At 33.7% G+C, this 19327-nt stretch overlaps 3 protein-coding genes and 1 long non-coding RNA gene across 5 annotated transcripts; 2 read left to right on the top strand and 2 right to left on the bottom strand.

Moving 5' to 3' along the window:
* Positions 1-4415: 4415 nt before the first annotated feature.
* On the bottom strand, positions 4416-5645 carry LOC149093247 (uncharacterized protein F54H12.2-like). Its single transcript, XM_089269307.1, has one exon. It carries the CDS (start codon positions 5643-5645, stop codon positions 4416-4418), a length of 1230 nt encoding a protein of 409 aa, XP_089125433.1.
* A 5135-nt stretch (positions 5646-10780) lies between these two features.
* Positions 10781-11272, bottom strand: LOC107370545 (TATA-box-binding protein-like 1). The gene has a single exon (XM_015938526.2). The coding sequence runs from the start codon at positions 11270-11272 to the stop codon at positions 10781-10783; it is 492 nt and encodes a 163-aa protein (XP_015794012.2).
* An 852-nt stretch (positions 11273-12124) lies between these two features.
* Positions 12125-15062, top strand: LOC107370983 (uncharacterized). 2 transcript variants are annotated; one of them, XM_089268972.1, is made up of 5 exons: positions 12125-12375; positions 13519-13647; positions 13704-14093; positions 14160-14444; positions 14508-15062. In XM_089268972.1, exons 2-5 carry the CDS (start codon positions 13605-13607, stop codon positions 14924-14926), a joined length of 1137 nt encoding a protein of 378 aa, XP_089125098.1. In that variant the 5' UTR covers positions 12125-12375; positions 13519-13604; the 3' UTR covers positions 14927-15062. The 2 variants fall into 2 exon arrangements, with proteins under 2 accessions (XP_089125098.1, XP_015794416.2); XM_015938930.3 differs by lacking the exon at positions 12125-12375 and having other exon boundaries at positions 13478-13647.
* A 2035-nt stretch (positions 15063-17097) lies between these two features.
* LOC149093246 (uncharacterized) lies at positions 17098-17828 on the top strand. Its single transcript, XR_016200289.1, has 2 exons — positions 17098-17239; positions 17382-17828. It is a non-coding gene; the product is annotated as an uncharacterized LOC149093246 (long non-coding RNA).
* The last annotated feature ends 1499 nt before the right edge of the window (positions 17829-19327 follow it).

The raw sequence follows: 19327 nt of genomic DNA, 5'->3' as shown, positions 1-19327 counted from the left end.
AATTGTAAGCGAATGGATGTTTTTAATGGTCCTCCAGCAAAGAGACAGAAGACTAAACGAAAAAGAGATGAAAATTGTGAATGCACAACAACATCTAAATGTGGTAGAGGTTCACGTTGTTTGTTTTATCAAAGAAGCAATCAACATGAACTCGAGCAAGATCTCTTTCCTCATTCACCGACTCAACAGTTGAGTCAATCGACTATAGACTTGAGCTCCGATGAGGAAACACCATTGGATCTTTCAACGAACAATCAAGTTATGATCCAGCCGATAAGAGTACCAGTAATTGTTTATGCGCCACGTGGCAATGAAGGATGTGAAACACAGGAAACATCCCAACGAATCGCAACTGGACATGAGCTTGAACTTGAACAACGAGAAGATGTCCAAAAACAACAAATGGCTCATGAACCAGGTGGAACAGTGACTGTGAAAAAAACATCGAAAAAAGGAACATACAAATGTGAAAAATGCAACAAAAATTATGTATATTTGACAAGCTTGCGAAAACACTCGCTAATTTGTGGTGTAAAAATGTGTACAGCCAATCCAGCTGATGTGCCTGAAAACTTTTTTGGGTATAAATTATTATCGAAAGCTTTCGCCAAGTACTACTTAGTTTATAGGTATAGCAATCCTGAAAAAAGAGATCTAGTTACTCTGTTTGAGGAAATTCATCGTCCTACTATTGGTTTGTTGAATTCTGTAGTAAAAGAATTGAAAGCAATCAAATACTTCTTCAATTTAGAAGTAACTTTCAGCGAACAAATTCAAAGTAAAACAGTAAAGATTTATTTCCAGACCAGCATATTCAATGGTCTTATTGCGGATATTGATAGTCAGTCTTTAACTGAAGCAGTGCTCGAACTTGAAGAAAGAATTGATCAATTCACCCAAAGAGGTTCAGGATGGACCCTCTCTCATATCAATCACATAGACTTATCTATTGGAAAATATATTCCACATTGTGGGGGCTGTCTTACTCAAAAACTCCCTGATAAACTCAAAAACAAAAAATGTTTGATATCCCCGGAAACCATGACAGATTGTTTCATGTATAGTGTTCTGATTGGGTTACACAGAACGAATAATCATCCGTACAGAGTAAGTAATTATCATCAATATATCTCGGAATATGACTTTTCAATGGTTCGAGGAATTGTACCCGTATCAAATATAAGAAAATTTGAAAAAGTCAACGGCATTTCTGTGAATTTATATACTTATGAGTTCAACTCAGAAAAGGTTGTTCCGCTTAAAATAGCTGATATTGAACATGAAAAACATGTTAACCTGTTTCTTTATGGAGAACATTACTATTTTATTTCTGACATGTGTCGTTTAGTAAACAATAATAAATCAAGATCAAGATTTGTTTGTCATCGTTGCATTAGATCTTTTAGACTCGAGGAGCAACTAACCGTTCATAGAATTGATTGCGGTGCTAAAATTCCGCAAGCTATAGATATGCCTCCCCCGAGCAAAGCAGTCTGTAAACGATCAAACTACAGGAAAGAGGTACAATACCCGTTCTGTATCTATGCAGATTTTGAAACTTTATCAGTTCAAAATGACGAAGAAGCTCATATTCTAACAGACTTAGTGCCTTGTAGTTACGGCTACGTTATTGTCGACTGGGAAGGCAAAATTATTCTTAGTGATTTTTATCTCGGGAACAATGTTGGTGCTAAGTTTCTGAAGAGTCTGAAGACTTGTGAAAGTGTCCTCGATGAATATCTTGAGAATAAAAGAATTAGGAACCATAATCTTTCTTATGAGGAAGAACAAGACTTTCAAAATTCCATCTTCTGTCATATATGTGAAAAGGTTCTGGGTGATAATCGAGTACGTGATCATGATCACTTGACAGGACTTTATAGAGGTGCTGCACATCAACAATGTAATCTTGAATATCGTGTTCCTGAGCAATATCCTGTAGTTTTTCACAATCTGAAAAACTTCGATGGACATATTATCATCAAAGCACTTGACATTAACTTTTGTGATAAACCGCGGATAATTCCCCATAATATGGAAAAATTTATTGGATTTATACTCGGAAAATTCAAGTTCTTGGACAGTTTTGCTTTCCTTCCTTCGAGTCTGGATAATCTATCTGCAAACATTTCATCCGAAATTAAAAACCGATATTTGAAACAAATATTTCCAAACAATGACACTTCCCTACTTATCAAGAAAAGTGCTCTACCTTATGAATACTTGAGTAGTCTTGAAGTATTTAATGAAACTTTACCACCTAAATCTGCTTTTTATTCATCTCTGACTGACTCTGATATATCTGATGAGATGTACAAACATTTACAGAACGTTTGGATGGCATTCAACTGTCAATCATTGAAGGATCTCCATGATATTTACTTGAAAGTAGATGTATTATTGTTAGCTTCAGTGTTTGAAAATTTTCGACAGATGTCAATATCTAATTTTTCTTTGGATCCTCTACATCAATTTTCTTCACCTGGACTAACGTGGAATGCAGCACTCAAAAAGACCAGAATTGAGTTAGGGCTTCTAACTGATCTCAATATGTTTTTAATGATTGAAAGAGGAATCCGAGGTGGACAAACAATTGTAACCAAACGTCATGTCAAGGCGAACAATCAATATTTACCTGACTTCGATCCGAGCAAACCCTCATCTTTTCTTCTTTATCTCGACGTTAACAACCTCTATGGTTATGCAATGTCTGAGAAATTACCAGTTTCCGGATTTAAATGGTCCAATACACCGATTGCACAAATCATCAACACAGCAGATGATTCAGATACTGGATATATCTTGGAAGTTGATTTAGAATATCCACAGGAGCTGCATGATCTACATAATGATTTTCCACTAGCTCCTGAAAAACTAAAGATCAATGAAAGATTGTACAGTCCTTATCAACTTGAACTAGCCAACGAACTCAAACAGAAAGGAATTAAAATATCAATATCTGAAAAACTAACTACGAATTTCCTTAAAAAAACACGATACGTTATTCATTATCGTAATTTGAAGTTTTACTTGAGCAAAGGAATGGAAATCACAAAAGTTCACAGAGTCATCGAGTTTTACCAATCAGCATGGCTCGCTGAATATGTTCAATTTTGTACATCCAAAAGACAAGCAGCTACATCTGATTTTGAAAAGGACTTTTATAAACTCCTTGTCAATTCAATTTATGGTAAAACCATTGAAGATGTACGAAAGCATCGTACAGTCGAAATTGCACTTCAGGATATTGAAGCTCAGAGGCATCTACGCAAGGATCAGTGTCAAAGATTCATGATATTGGATGAAAATAAGATGATATTCTGGATGCGAAAATTGAGTGTCATGATGAATAAACCGATATCAATTGGTTTCACAGTTCTGGAGTTGGCAAAACTTAAGATGTTCGAAATCCATTATGACACTTTCAAACAGCATTATCGTGATAATATCAATATGATTTATACTGATACAGACTCACTGATCTACGCAATCAAAACGCAAGATATAGTGAGTGATCTTCGATATTTCTCTTCAATCATGGACTTTTCAAATTACCCCAAAGAACATCCTTTATACTCGAATGTTAATAATAAAAAAATCGGTTATTTGAAGGACGAGCTTGCTGGTAAACAAATTGGTGAATTTGTAGGAATTCGTCCAAAACTTTATGCTGTGAAAACTGAGGATGAAGTTAAAAAACGAGCTAAAGGAGTTCCTCGTTCAATCCTCAAAAATAAAATTACTTTTGAAGATTACTTAACCTGCCTTCATGATCACAGAATCACTAGTGACACTGCCATTACACTACAATCAGACCATCATAATATTCAAATGATTCAAAGAACCAAAGTTATGTTATCACCTTTTGATGATAAAAGATATTGGACTGACAAATTAACCTCATACGCGTATGGTCACTATAAAATAGACCAGTGAAATTCTCTTTCATAAATATTCGAAAATTAATTAGATTTTGGATGATTTATAATAAATATTTTTTTAATTTTCTAAATAACGTCTTTTCATTACTTTCGTGTTTACATTTACTGAAGAGTTTATAAAATGAATTAAGGGAATTAACTGATAAAACAAAAAGAATACAAAAGTAACCACAAGCAATGGATAGATTGCCTTGATACTTTATAGGATTAAAAATATAGTAATCAGAATTAGCTTCAATAAAAGTAAGTATATTTCCTTGAGGTTGTCTTCCGAAAGAATCGAAATAATGAGCTACTTTATTCTTGTCAAAATAAACGGCCACCCAATGACTTCCTGGTTTATAACTTTCATCAAGGTTGATTATAACTGAACTAGGAGTATATATCCATCTTGGTAGTTGATCTAGTGCAAAAACACCATTGAACCATGGCACGTCTTTTAACAAGTTTTGTATTTCGATAGTTGTTAGCATTCTAGTAGTCTAAACGTACAACTCGGTCTTTATCAATAGTAATCAAATTATCGAATTGTGCAAACACAATTGCTTTTATCGAAACATCAAGTTTAGCAGTGAACTTAATATCAAGTCTTATATTTCCTCTTCTAATTAGAGATAAAGTTCCATTTTCAGCACCAATACTTCCATCAGGGGTTAGATCAAATGCAAATAAAGTTGAATTGGAGAAGTAAGATTCTTTAGATAAATTTAATTGAGGGATTCCTTCATCTTGATTGAAACATCTATAAAGATTAATAAATTCCCTGGCAAATAAATTTTCGGCAAAATTAGGAGTATACGGTATACTTGGAACAGTATGTCCGTCAACTGATAATGCGATATAGTTAGTTTTGAAGTTTAGAAAATCAAATGGGTTCTCTTTAATAGAGCCTGAATGGGCTGAATCTTTTACGAGACCAATAAGTATTCGACGTGGTAGAACGCCATTGAAAATGTTTTCAATTGATACTGATGTTTGTCCTGCTGAAATAGCGAAACTTCGAGTATCATTTCTTGTAATGAAATATTTAGCAGCACCTTTATCCAAACCTTGAAGTAAACTCTTATGTGCTTCGGGGAAAAGTTTGACTCTTTTGATAAAAAGAGAAAACTTTTTGATTGTGAATTTATATTCAGTCACATCAGGGGACACTAATGGAAAACCCGATGGACTTTTAGTGAATCTAAAAGTTAAAGGTACACCATTCAGTAGCAATTTATCCTGTTCACATATTGATGAATGTAAACGGAAAAATAAATCGAAAGGTTGACGTAAATCAGTTTCTGTTACTTGACTTCCCGAGTCACAGAAATTAGGGTGTCTGAATAATAAGTCTTCGAGATATGATTGATAATGGTACATGTTATTTGCTTGGACAGTATTAACTGAACCTAGGAAAACGTCGATCTGCTCGAACATTGCATTTCCAAAATTCTCTACAGCTCGCACATGGTTTTCTTCTGCTAATGCTAAATGAGTATTGGTTGTAACAACAACATTCAAATGTATCATTGTAGATGCTAAATCAGTAAAGTCTTCACTTGAAGGGACATTTATTTCATAGAAATTACTTGATTCAAGACTAGAAACCGGGCGATATTCGACTTCATAGCTTGATTCAATAGCAGTTTGAGTAGGAGGTATAGTAAATACCTGTAACTCAGACTTGCTTGAAGGTAGTGAAGATTCATGTAAGTACTCCATCATGAGAAAATATCTTTCTTTTTAGTTTTAAGTTTACGACGTTTTCGTTTTCTTATACCAGTACCGACTTGATCAACTAGTGAATCAAGTTTACTTAATCCTTCTTTAGCGGCATTCTTGAGGCCTTGTCTCCCTCTTGCCTTAAATGAAGATCTTAAGTTAGTGCCTGATAAATAATCATTGCCGACGTCAATACCAGTTTTAACAAATTGTTTACCGAGAAATTGAAGAATTGGGACACCAAATCTTCGAAAAACAGAACCAATTCCATATCCTCGCTGGTAAGGCTGTCCTCGATACAATGTAATATCAGAGTAACCATTGCCTGCTTGGGATCGGTAATGTTGAGTGAAATCACTATCACACGGACAATAAATTTTACGATTCATTTTTTTAATATAAACTCATTTTTATTTATTCTTATACAGTTTTCTTGAAATGTAAGCTGAGAAAAACGCGACCAGTTTTGAATCTAATTTGATTACCGGTTTCATCACATAAGACAATACTTATATCTTCGATTTTGTTTGAACGTACAGGATAATAATAAGGTGAAGTAAAAGTCATGTGACCAAGTTTATCACTAGGTTCACGATTAAGAGGTACTACTCTTAGTACTCTTGCTGAAATATCCCCAAGTAAATGTGCATGGATAATATCTGAATAGATGAACATCAAATGAGATTTAGGTCCAAGATCAGGTTGATTTGGCGCTTTGATTTCATCCCAACTTTCGGCAACAGCTTGCTGCATCTCGCTGGCGAACGTATTGTTATCAAATCCTAAAGCTCGTATGAATGTGTGATCGGAGAAAATAGGGTAAACACCTTTTTCAGCGTCTGGAATTCTTCCGGCTTTAATAACTACTTTTTTCTTTTGCTTAGTAGGTTCCCCTTCATTGATTAGAACTAGTTGTGGTGGTTTGAAATCTTTTTGTTTATTTATACCTGCTAAACCAATTTGTAGATGAGAATCTGATATGCTTTTATTGAGCTTTTTAAGCATTCCTTCAACATCATCGTTTTCTTGATAATCAAAGTCTATTGATACGGTTGGTCTCCTCCCTCGATAAGAGATGAAATAATTGATTGATCTCTTGATCGGTTTATGTGACAATGGGTAAAATACTTCTTGAACTGCTACTGACCATTCGCCATCGAGATGCAATGGAGTTGCAAGTCGATTAGTGAATTTAGATATTGTGTTGTCAGGGTAAGTTTCCATACTTGCGTTTGATACAACATCAACAAAGTATTCACTCGACATTTTCTACCCAGCTATTGAATTTATTAGGATAACCTAACCATTTAACGAAATATTCTTTTTTCTTTGTAAGTGGATTTATTCGTTCTTTAAGGATTTTTTCAATCTTATACAGATTAGGTTCTTTAACAGGAAATATTTCATCGTGATAAAATACAGATGTTATTGGTTCCTCGCTCCAATCAACTAATCTGTAAATATATCCTTGAGGTGTTTTCTTTACTTTGATTATCTTGAATAATTCTTCTGTCCAATTTGAGGTCGCACCTTTTTCGAAAATAGATTTAGCGCGAGTTATTCTTACGAAATCACCAACTTTATATGCGGTTTGTTTCTTCATATTTTTCTTTTGTGCTTTGAAGATATTACTAATTGCTTTGCTTGGATAAAGCAATGCTTGTTTAGGTGACATTTTGATTGTTCGATGGTAAGATGAATTATATGCATCGATAATTTTATCTAGTGCATCAATATATCGTTGACTGTTTTTAAAGTGCATGTATCTGTAAATCCTTGTTCTTAAGGTACGGTTGAATCTTTCAACTATCGCACATTTTATAACATCATCAGTCGATGTGAAATGATTAACATTATTATTTGTTAAGTATTCTTTCAAGTAACGATTTACAAACTCTTTTCCTTGATCAGTTTGTAGTTTTTCAGGTTTTCTTTCAATTTTCCGGAAGGCATTGATAACCGATAAGGCTGATTTATCTTTTAAAGGGATACTCCACGCATATCGACTAAGACAATCAATAACATTTAATAAGTATTTGATATTATTGTTTGATTTGGCTAACCAAGTCATATCCATAATATCTGCTTGCCATTGCTCATCTATTCTATCAACTAGAATAGGTAATCTTGGAAAATTTTTTATTGATCTTCTGAATAGATTGTATGTATCTTGATCTCTAATCCAAGCATCAACTTCTTTGAACTTGATTTTTGGATTGACTTCTTTCGCTACTTGGTACAATTTTTTAACTCCACCGAATGAACCGGGTGATTTAGGATCGAAATATATTTTGCTTAATTCCATCTCTTCTTTGTCGTTATCATGTCAATTGCACGCGGATTTCTAATATGCTTTACTAAATGAGGATACTCTCGTCTTATTCTACGAATAACAGCAGGGCCTCCGTTAGGTAGTGGAACGGTAGCATCCTTAGTTAAATGATCTACAATCTTGCTCAATCTACTACCATATACCTTATCACCACCAGACCTTAAAACTTCACCTTTCTTATTGAAAAGTCCGGGAATATTTCTTAAAGCCATTTCTAATTTCGCTGGAGTTTGACGTACAGGCGTCGCAGGTAATAGACTTCGTGCCCATGCCGGTTTTGGTGCAGGTACAGGTGTTGCCCATGCCGGATTTGGTGGAGGCGTTTCATAAACGCTTTCACGAGGGAATTCTTCCTCTTCATATTCTTTAGGTTCATCTTTGTATTCAAATGAAGTAGCTGGCTGATTAGGGAAATTATCTTTTGTTCTTGAAACAAAATCATTGAGTAATTTAATTTGTGTATCAAGGGGAATATTTGTATTTAACAGTCGATTAGTTACGGTTGGTTTCTCGCAATTACGTCTGAAGTAATCTTCAGAAACCATGAACATACGGGTCACTGAATTCATCTTGCAGCTAAATTTGCGAGTAAAGTGATTGCTGGAACAAGTAATCCGGGTAGAAATCCACCTTGTTGATTGATAATTTTCTTTTTAGTGGTAGGATTAGATTTTCTTGCTAGTGCACGTATATGCTTCTTATACGGTTTTAGTTTATTTTTACGTTGTTCTGATAAATCAAAAGTACCTTTCAAGGTTTCTCTTGCAATTTCAGCAATCACGCTGTAAATGCACTTGTTGGCGTGATCAAGAATGAGTTTTCTTTGCTTATTAGTTTTCGCTTTTGCTAGCGCTTTCAGGCTAGGTAAGCATTTGATTGCGGTCTTTACTGTCATTTTTAATAAACTGTAAATAGTTGCATTCTTATACTAAGTATGTTGTAATGTAGTCCTTCTCGCCTAAAACATTAGATAGAAATCTAACTTCCATTGGAGTTTCAGGTTTTAAGTCGACGAATAAATATGAATAGGGTGCTGAGGTAGCATCTTCATAAATTGCTTGTAATTTACTGACTTTACCGGGTAACATTTGTCTACCGATACTTGTGATAATTGATTGATCCCGTGGATTTTTAAATAATACAATGTATTGTGAATTCAAAGATATGTTTCTACTTTCTTTACCTCTTGTAAAGAAATTTTGAACAATGAGGATCACCGAAAGATTACGGTGATGTGAACCTTTAGTAAATAGTTCACTGATAATTTTAGAGTTTGTTGACTCTGACATTAGATCATCAATGATAATCCATTCAGGAACTGTCCCGTCAAATTTTTCAATCAGATTTTCGGGTAAACCTTTAATAAAATTAACTCCTTTGATTGAACCGAAAATACTTTGGTACTCACCATAAAAATAAGTTATTTTTTGTGGTGGTGGAGATGAAAATCTATTCGCGCCTGATATTAATTGTGTAATCCATCTGGTTTTTCCCGAACCAGTTGGACCAGCAACTAACATTGTAAATGGGTGATGTAAATAAATAAAGTAAGGCTTCATTTTTTTTAGTTTGAAAAAAAATTATTGAGTTTCTTAAACAAATTAATCAATTTCAATTTGACCGATGTCCATATCATCTATGAATTTTTTCATGTCTTGAACAATATTAAGTGAACACTTAAGATAGCTATCGTCACGATTATGGAAGGAACATGGTTTTTGATCTCGAGTGATAGTTTTATGTGTTGCATTGTATACTTCCAGAATATTTAAGACAGGAATTTTCAGCTCAGTAAGATATTTTTCTGATTCCTTAGATTTACACGCTATGTAATACTTTCGTCCTTCCAGAGAAAACTCATAAAACAATTTTATCAAAGTTTTCGCATAGTCCTCTTTAACAGAACTTTTTGGAACCTGATCAAGTCCATGAAATTTGTTAGTCAAATATTCGATTTGTACTTTTTCCTTCTCCGTTGGTCTAGAATATACTTGGTTCACAATTAAATTTATTATTGAATTGTCATTTAATAAACATATTTCACGTGGCTGGAAAACTCCATCAATAAAAAATCCTTGAGCGTCAAAATAGGCACAGATGATATCCATGTTGATAGCTTGAAGTTTGAATGAAGAATGTACAAAAGAAGGGAAGATAGTCTCTATTTATACATGAATGCAACGAGGGAGCTGGAAACCTCTTTGTTTGATCCAATAAATAGATCCAAAGATCCAGTATCGATCTTTCTATTTTTGAATTCTTTCTCTTCAGCTAATCCCAATTGATACACAATTGAATTATCTGGATCGCAGCTAAAACATAGACCAGGACCCCACTGTCTTGTAAGGATTTGTTCGACATCCAGGTAAAATGAAAGAATATATAGATCAATTAACTGGTTTACAGCTATTTCCTCAGATACCAAATATATTGTAAGAGGAACTAGTGATGAAATTTTGTCCCAGAAGGAGAGTGGAGTGATAACCTTGGAACCATTTTTCACTATTTCAATTGATTTGTTCGAATATTTTCTCACAGCTATTTTGAAGTATCGTGCTTCCAGAGGTGATTCGTTAAACTTTTTATAATACTTTACTAAAAATTTAAACTCAGCAGCTGTCAGAGATACACCATATTTAGACGGTAAATTGTTTATGATGGCACGTATGTCAATACGTTTAACTTTGTCACCGAAACAAATTTTAAGACATATTGAGTCATTGTGAAGAGTGAAGTTTTTCCAAGTCATGTTTAACAATAGGGAAACAAAAGTGCAATGAATTTTTTCATTTGTATTTATTCTTTATATACCCATCGGAGCTGTTCGTTTGGCGAATTGAGATAGAGCGCCATCTATCTGTGATAATTCCTTGGCTCCAGTTATAATGATTGATCCAGTTGAATAATAGATTAAAGTTAACCCATTGAGTTTGATGTAGACTGCTGGGTAAATTTCAGGTTCGTAAGAGGTATCCTCATGGGAATCTATTAGTTCACGGATATTGAATGTGTATGGCACAAAGCTATGAGCAGTTATGTTAACTACTTTGTTGAAGATAACTTTATTATCCGGATATAATTCTTGTAAGGCAGAACCGGCTTTAGTCACTTCTTTGAATCCTGTCGCAACAACTTTACCAGAAGCAAAAACTAAAAAAACTCCACTTCTTCGGATAACTTGAGCATTGAATTTCTTTTTTCGTTTAGAGTTGTCAATTTCTAATTGTATAGGTCCGTCTATTTTCCATAGACTTACGATGTTATCAATCGTGAAATTAAGCGAGTTTGATAACATGTTCACTTGTTGGGTGATAGAATGTACGAATTATTAAAACAATAATAATAACTAAGATCATTAAGATCCCGATCATGTTCTTATATGTTAAGGCATCCATTTTTTTGTGAGAGTAGTCATGGGTAAAAAGCGTCTTATATAGTTGTCCCAGAGTCGGACAAGTTTACTTTAGAATTGCAGCAGAAAAAAAATGATGACGTCAATTGGTTTAAAAAGCTGTTCCAAAGTTTGAAAGATTAAAAAAAGCTATTGCTAATAAAATTCAATAAGAGTGAAAAAGCTAATTTAAATACAAAGAATTGCAAATTAATAGTTCAATACAGTATGTCTGTGTTTGGTTCAGACCCGGACAAATTTTAGTGGTCCAGGTCGGACAATTTGGTCCAGACCCGGACTTTTGACTACTACTGATTAGGATCATTTCAATTGTTAATTATTGTGATAAGTAGGAAAACAGAGTGAATCTTAATTAACGATTCAACATTGTGCTTAGACAATTATGTTAAAGAGTAGATTTGCTGATTGATTAAGTTGATTAAGTTGATGGTTAAGGCGATGGTTGAGGCAATTGCTGAGGCAATGGTTAAGATGAAGGGAAATGTTAACATTTTTTGTCTTCTCGTCTTTTGGCCTTTCTCAAAGGTTTGACCTCCCATAACGTTGTCGTCAGCATAATGATTATCGGTGTGGGTTCAATGAAAATGTAAATTGAGTTTTTGATTTTGAAAAGGCAAACATTGTTCTTGCTGATGAGGATGATGAACTGAGAGTCAATTTGCAACAGAGTCAAGTGTCACTTTAACAGGACCTTCAATTGACAAATCAATTTGAAAAGGCATTTCTGTTTATAAAAACAATCCAACAACTAAGCAACCCAATTGCAACCCAATTTAACCAACGAATCAACTGAGAGTCAAATTTTTCAAATATTTTCCCTTCGATTTTACAAATGAAAAAAGTGACCGAAAATTATCAACAGCAAAATAAGGTTTACCATTGAGTTGGAGTTGAAGTCAAATTTGTTCAATGATTAATTGACTTTTTAACCAGTAAATCAATAACTTTGAAGCAATCAAAAGACTGTAACGATATCGTCATCGAAGGTAAGAAAGAAAAGGTTTTTCAAAATATTCCTGTGATAAACAATGTTGAACAATGATGATGTTAATGGATGATGAAAATGATGAAAATAATGACTGGTAAAGGTATGATGATTACGATGATGATGAAGAGAGAAGAGGTTAAAGGAAAACTAATAATAAAGTAAAACTTATATTGGTTAAGTTAACGTATCTCGATCCTCCCATTTCACACCTAAAATAATGGATCAACTTAAGGAGGCTGAAAGAGAGACTAAGCGTAAGCTGTAAGAGCACATCTCTTAGGTTGGCAAAAGGCTCTTGAAGCTCATGATAAACACTTACCTTAACAGTTGAATGAAACAAACGTTAAACCGTCGGCATCAATTGCCTTTAGCTTACAAACAACATTTACCCGTAAGGCATAGTTCAACCTATATCATTAGCATTTCTTGTTACTGAGAAGATGAGAAATACAACTTGGAGAAAAGAACATTTTCTTTCTCTCTTCTTTTTCTTCATCATCATCATCATCTTTAGCCTGATGCCTTATAATTATAACTATTATTGGCAAGAGCAGCAAAAATTATCTCAACATACATATTTAACCTTCTTCACTTTTCTTAACCAGAGAAGTTGCTTTCTCTTCTTCTTCTCTCATCTTCTTTTCATCTTCTTTTCTCATCTTTGATCTTTCTTTTTCTCTGTCTTGCTTGTCCACTGATTGATGGAAAAGATGAGCAACAATTGAAACATTATTTTAAATCAACTTTTCATGTTGGTGTTCGTCGAGAAATTGCTAGTTGCTCTTTACCAGGAAAATGTTTTTTAGGTCAATTAATTTGACCACAACAATGGCCAAAAACAATTGTTACTCTGGGTCAAGTTTCATTATTCAGATCATCTCAGTTGGAAATATTAAATTCACTTTCAACATTGTGATTGATAAAACAATGAAAGAGGCAAAATTAATAATTTACTGGTTCAACCCAAAATTCAATAAACATCAATTGTCTTTGTTTTCCTTTGATAAGTATTTGACTTTGACCATTGATTCGGCTTCCAGGTTTTTCTCCTATTAAAAGGTCAACCAAGATCAATCGACATTTTTCACCATAATCGAACATTTTTGCTCTTCTTTTCATTTCCCTCTCACTTTCTGGTTAGTATTTAAACGCAATCATTTCTCCAAGATGATATTAGATTCAATTGTAAACGATCAGTGAAAAGTGAAAACAAAAATTTGCTCTACTATGAAAATGATGAAAATGGATGGTCACAAGTTGATTGCCATAGGTAATGAAACTCTTGACTTAAAGGTTTAACCAACTAACCAACACTTTCTACTCTAGTTATCAATGTAGCTGTGCTTTGGTCAACCCTTGAAGCTGTACCATTGAGTGGTGAAAAGACATCTCTGATAGCCAAGGAAAAGTTAGAAAATGGAAAATCTTTACAATCGAATGAAACGAAAACTTCAGCTTCATTCGATTCGTTTCGAGTCTCCACTCCAGAGACTAATCGTGATGGAACCTTGCTTTTAGATTCATACCACGATTTCAGGTCCAACCACCATCACCACCCTCACCATGGACACAACTATGGTCACGGGTATGGTCACTATGGCCATCACTATCCTCACCACTATGGAACAAGAGACGACTTTTACCATCATCATGGCCACCATTACAATTATCCCAACCATCGCCATGAAACACATCGTTCTCGTTCTTATCCATCAGGTGATGTCGTTTAACTTTTGCTTTCTGTTTCTGGTTTTTGCTAACATTTCTTTTCTTCTAATTCAGATGAACCAGAAGTAAGTTCTGATGGAGTGGATTCGGTGGATAATGGCGAAGAAATAACTGACCCTGTTGTTGATGAACCCGTTTCAAGTGATTCACCTACAAATGGCGAACTTGTTGTCGACCCGGAAACTGAAGAAAACCCAGAGACTTTGGATGAACCAAGTGTTACAGAAAATTCTGAAAGTGATGTTGAAGAGATTCCCATTGAAGATGTTCCCGGTGAACCAGTTAATGGTGAAATGGTTTCAGGCGATTTAAGATATCCAAGAACTTCTCATGGTTATGGTGAGTAGAAAAGTGTTTACAAGGTTTTTCCCAAACTTAAATTTCTTTTCTTTTCGCATTCAGATCATCGTTATCATGACAATTCCTTTTCCAACTCATATGATGCTCGATATCCAATACTGAGCCACCTTCCACCAACCCATTTCAAGTGTTCACATGTAAGGCATTCCGGTTACTCGCCTGATGTGGAAGCTCGTTGTCAAGTAATTTTACCCGGAAATCGTTCAGGAAAATGGGAAATTCTTCACTTTCTCCACAAATCTAGTCCACAAAAGTCAAATGCAGTTATATACCTAGACCATGGAGGTCACCATCACGGACATCACAACCATCTTTACCCACACAACTATCACCATCCAAACTATTCCCACTACCCTCACTATCCTCACCACTCTCGATACGATCATTCCCATCACCATTACAGAAACCATTACAATGGCCATCACTACCCAAGAAGCAACTACATTAAGCGAAAAAAGTGAAACCTTTTTAAATCTCTTGAAGCCCGAATTGTCTGAACATTTGTATCTTGAGCTTTTTTATCAATCATAATTATTGTAACCTTTGACTATTAACTTTATATATTATTTTGAATAAATTGTTGTTTTGAATATAAAATGATTTGAAAAGCTTTTCTTGAGACATTGAAAAGTCAAACCTTTCCCTTAACCCAACGATGAACCAAAAAGATGGTTAAAAGTGATCAACCAAAAATGCCCTGTTTACCACTCTTTGTGTGTGGTCAGTAGCTTATCTTTGCCTTCACCATCATTATCATCCTCATCATCATTACCATTCTCATCATTCTCATCATCATCTCACATTATCTCTCACGTTGATCATGTCCATCATTTAATAGTCCATCATTAACACTGATCAATAGATTCATTGGCAATCCATTGGAATCGTGTTTTCCATTTTTTTCCTTCAACTTTCCCTTCAACATTTATTCAAAAAAAGTTACCTTTTCCATTAATAGAGACAATCAACTGTTAAACACAGGTAAGAAAACTTGATTGCCTGCCGACAGTTTCTTGTTTTGAAAATGAACATTTTCCTAAACGCTGTTGATCAATCAACTTTTACAACACATTGTCAATCAATTAGATTTAGCCTAAAGAAGAGGAAATAAATGAACGCAAAAATAAGGTTAAATTGTTTATCAACTGATTTAACACGCAGTTTACCTTTGTTTCTCGATTACCTGTTTTTGATTGATTAACGATCATATTCTTACATTTTAATTAGCAAAAGTATTTCAAGATTAATTTAGTTTCTTCAGTAAAAAAAATGGTTAATTTGACATTTCATTTAGATTCCATTATTTCGCTTCTTTTTGTGCAATTTTGTTTTACTCAATGAAAAAGGCTCAATGAATGAATGGTTATCTAATTGTGATTATCACAGGCGTGATTCCTATTACATTTTTAAGAGGTTGAATAAGGTTAAAACGGAAACATGGATTGTAATAGCAATAACAATTTAAAATGATAACGTTTTTTTAATGGTGAATCCAATGAAAGGTTATCTTAAGTTGATCAGTTTAATGTTACAATTGACCTCCAACCGTTAACTGTTGTTGAGCAAAGAGGAAGAGGAAAATGTATATAAATATATTTATATATATTATCATTAAAAGTGATTCCGATTACTCTAAATGAATTACCTCATACAGTGAAGGGAATTATATTAATTTATCAATGGAATGAACCATTTGATATGAGTCAAGATGATACAATTAAATGGTGATCACAAGAGAAGCTATTTAACGTAACAAAAAACAAAGGTCTTGGGTTACACTTTGATGGGGAAAAGAGTCACTTGCTTAGGTTGTAATGTTCAACTGTTTGCAGGCTTTACTTTTCAAGATGATGATGGAGATGATTATTATTATGATGATTGTTATGATGATTATGGTGATTATAGTGATTCATGGTGACTGTTCAAGGATAATCTGACGAGTTGTTTTTTTTTCTCTTCTTGCTTTTAGCCCTTTACTTTGCCAATTGGTATTCAGTTTGCCAAGTTAATTGTCTAAAGTGTACTTCTTTCAACTGCTATGTATGTGTGTCTGCGCTCTTGTGAGGGCTAATAAATGGCCTATTCAAGGTTTACTTTCATGTCTTTGGACCTTTTACTTTCCAGCTAATTGAAGACTAGGTAAAGGTAAAGGTGAAAAGTGTTTCCACCCTTTTGGGTCAGTGGACAACCTTTTTGACACCTTTGCTTTGCTTCCAACCTTTCAATCAACCGACTTTTTTACCGCTTCCAAGGCAAGAGAATGGAAACGAAATGTTTAAAGATAACAATTTAAATTTGACTTTTCTAAATTGTAGGTTAATTCAATCGCAAAAAGCTGGTGGCTGTTTAGTTTCATCAATCCTAACAATATGTATTTGCCTTATTCATTTGAAAACACTGGAGATTGGTTGACTCACAGAAAGTATGAAAATGACACTTTTAGTTCATTAGATGTTTCAAGGCGAAACAATTTTCCAATTTTAGTTAAGATTTTGTTAGTGCTTTTGCTTCAATTGAATAGCGCGCCTGTTTTTAAAGCACATTTGCATATCGATATCTTACAAGATATCTTAGGTATCAAAAGATTGATATTTTAACGGCTACTTGATGATGATCAGATTTATTTATAAATTGGTTTATGCCAATCAGTTTAACTATTTTTTAATTTTTATGAATTTGTTAAATTTCTCTTCTTGTTAAATCTCGTTCTTCTGTTATTTGACACTCTGTGTTCTTTGTAATTCCGTGGCGTCTTGAAACGTTTCTTGTATCAAGTAAGTATCCGTAATGTGTCTATGTAAGAAGTTACACACAACTACTGAAGTGTTACATTGCTTACTGGTTATTAAATCGTTCTTATTATTTTAAGGTTAAAATGTTACTTCTTTTTAAAATATATTTCTCTTATTGTTCCAGGATTTTCCTTGTAATCTATTGAATTCGTTTTCAAGCCTTTATCTTTGCGTTCAGAGATGTATGCTATAGTCCAGGGACAAATCGCGGCTCCTCAAACCCGACTAACTACAAAGGATGAAAGACTGAAGGCATGCATTGACAGTATAGTTTGGAGCAGCACATCACCCAGACCTGGTGATGGACGTTCTGCAGCCAAGGAAGCAATACCATATACTATTACATGTTACTATCCATTTATCTGCGTTCTAGATGCACTTGAAACTTATGGTTATAAAATTGTAGCCGTTGCTCGTGATAGTCATAACATAGAGTGGACAATGCATAAACCTGATGATTAAACTGAACTTGGTGATGAATTAGTTGCTACCTAAACTTGCTAGTCATTTATGAATTTTCGTTGAAATTGTTGTTTTTAAAATTATTAAAATGTAAAAGTGATTCTTAAAATTTTTACATTTATTTACTTCGAGAAGCGAGATTTCAACCAAAAAAAAGATGGGAATCCAAATTTTCAACATGTTAATTCGTCTATTCAAGCTTAATCTTGAATTGACCGAAAACCTGATCATCTTTAATTTCCAAGACCACTGGTTTCATCAGTTGACGTTAACAGAGCAAGTTGATTGTCCATTGGTTTGGATTGCTTTAAACTATTACCTGAACATCAGCAACAACAAAAAGACCAATGTAATACCATGAAGAAGAATCTAAAGAAAGAGAATGATTATTACCATGATGGTGATGATGACAATGCTGATGTCGGCAAAGAAGACATCAAAATATAATTAAATTAAATTGATGTTACAAGCTGGGTGGTTAAAGTATATCATTTTCATTGAGCCTCCTCCACAAGCTCCATCATTATCATTGTAACCGGTTATTTTGAAGGTAAAGAAGAAGAAGATGAAAAAAAGCTTTTCCCTCCCAACAAACATTTCCTAACGCTTCCAAATAATGGTCATAATAATAATAAAAATAATCATGATAATCATAAAAAAATAAACCAACCTTTCATTTTGATTACAAAGGTATTATCATTAATATCATCAACTATATTCATTGTGTAAAGAAAGAAGTCAGAGAAAGCAGAAAAGCAATCTCAACACTTATTTTTGATTCTCACAATTTAAAATGAAATTAATGATTAACTATGTAATAATGCATTAAACAGGCAACACAAGACAAACAAACAGAAAATTGAATTAAACAATTTAAAGGCAACAATTTTCAAAAAAAACCAATTGTCCAACAAGTCTAACAAGTAAAAATTGCAACAATCTTTACAAGTTAATTAACAAGTTAAATATCGTAAAAGCATCTTTAATTTCAACCAATCAACCCATCAATGTTACACCCAATGGTAAACAATTAAAATGGTTTCCCACCGAGAGAATCCCAAAATCAATTACAATCAATGATTATTGATAGACACGGAAACACGCCACTTGTAACACTCAACCTTCAATCTGTAAATCATAACTGCAATTTAAGGAAAACACTGAAAGCTGTTTTAACATCATTATCATCATCAAAGACAAGAATCTTGATAATTACTTGGTACCAAATGAAATTAAATATGATTTTAATTGTAGCCCAGAAACGAAGGGAAAAAAAAGCTGTTGATGAAATTTGAATTTTGCGAGTTCGCTCATCAATTTTCCCTGTTTGACCAATAGCAGCATTTAATCAACTTAATCAACAAGCTAAATATTTAAATGATCAAGCAACATCTTCATTATAACCATCAACCTGATCCTCATTCAATCAAGTTGAAACATGTAACATTGCATTTGCCATTCAATAGTTTGATTGCCTCAAATAATTGAATACATTTAGTTAATAATTATATTGAATTACATTCTTTGCTCTTCCAATGAAGTAAATTGAATTAAATTGTATGTTATTAAATTGGCAAACAAAAACATCTAAATGGTTTACATGAGAAA

The sequence above is a fragment of the Tetranychus urticae genome, chromosome 3 (assembly GCF_039701765.1).
Source record: "Tetranychus urticae isolate SD_2017Ah chromosome 3, NJAU_TeUrti_SD_1.0, whole genome shotgun sequence".
NCBI classification, from domain to species: domain Eukaryota; kingdom Metazoa; phylum Arthropoda; class Arachnida; order Trombidiformes; family Tetranychidae; genus Tetranychus; species Tetranychus urticae.
The sequence above is the reverse complement of the archived record's forward strand: the minus strand, read 5'-3'. Positions and strand labels throughout refer to the sequence as shown.

Bases quoted from the DNA above. Each gene is read 5' to 3' on its own strand.
- LOC149093247 (XM_089269307.1), bottom strand. From the start codon at position 5,645: ATGGAGTACTTACATGAATCTTCACTACCTTCAAGCAAGTCTGAGTTA.
- LOC107370545 (XM_015938526.2), bottom strand. From the start codon at position 11,272: ATGTTATCAAACTCGCTTAATTTCACGATTGATAACATCGTAAGTCTA.
- LOC107370983 (XM_089268972.1), top strand. From the start codon at position 13,605: ATGAAAATGATGAAAATGGATGGTCACAAGTTGATTGCCATAG. The intron at 13,648-13,703 runs GTAATGAAACTC...TTTCTACTCTAG, and splicing joins TCACAAGTTGATTGCCATAG to TTATCAATGTAGCTGTGCTT. The intron at 14,445-14,507 runs GTGAGTAGAAAA...TTTCGCATTCAG, and splicing joins AAGAACTTCTCATGGTTATG to ATCATCGTTATCATGACAAT.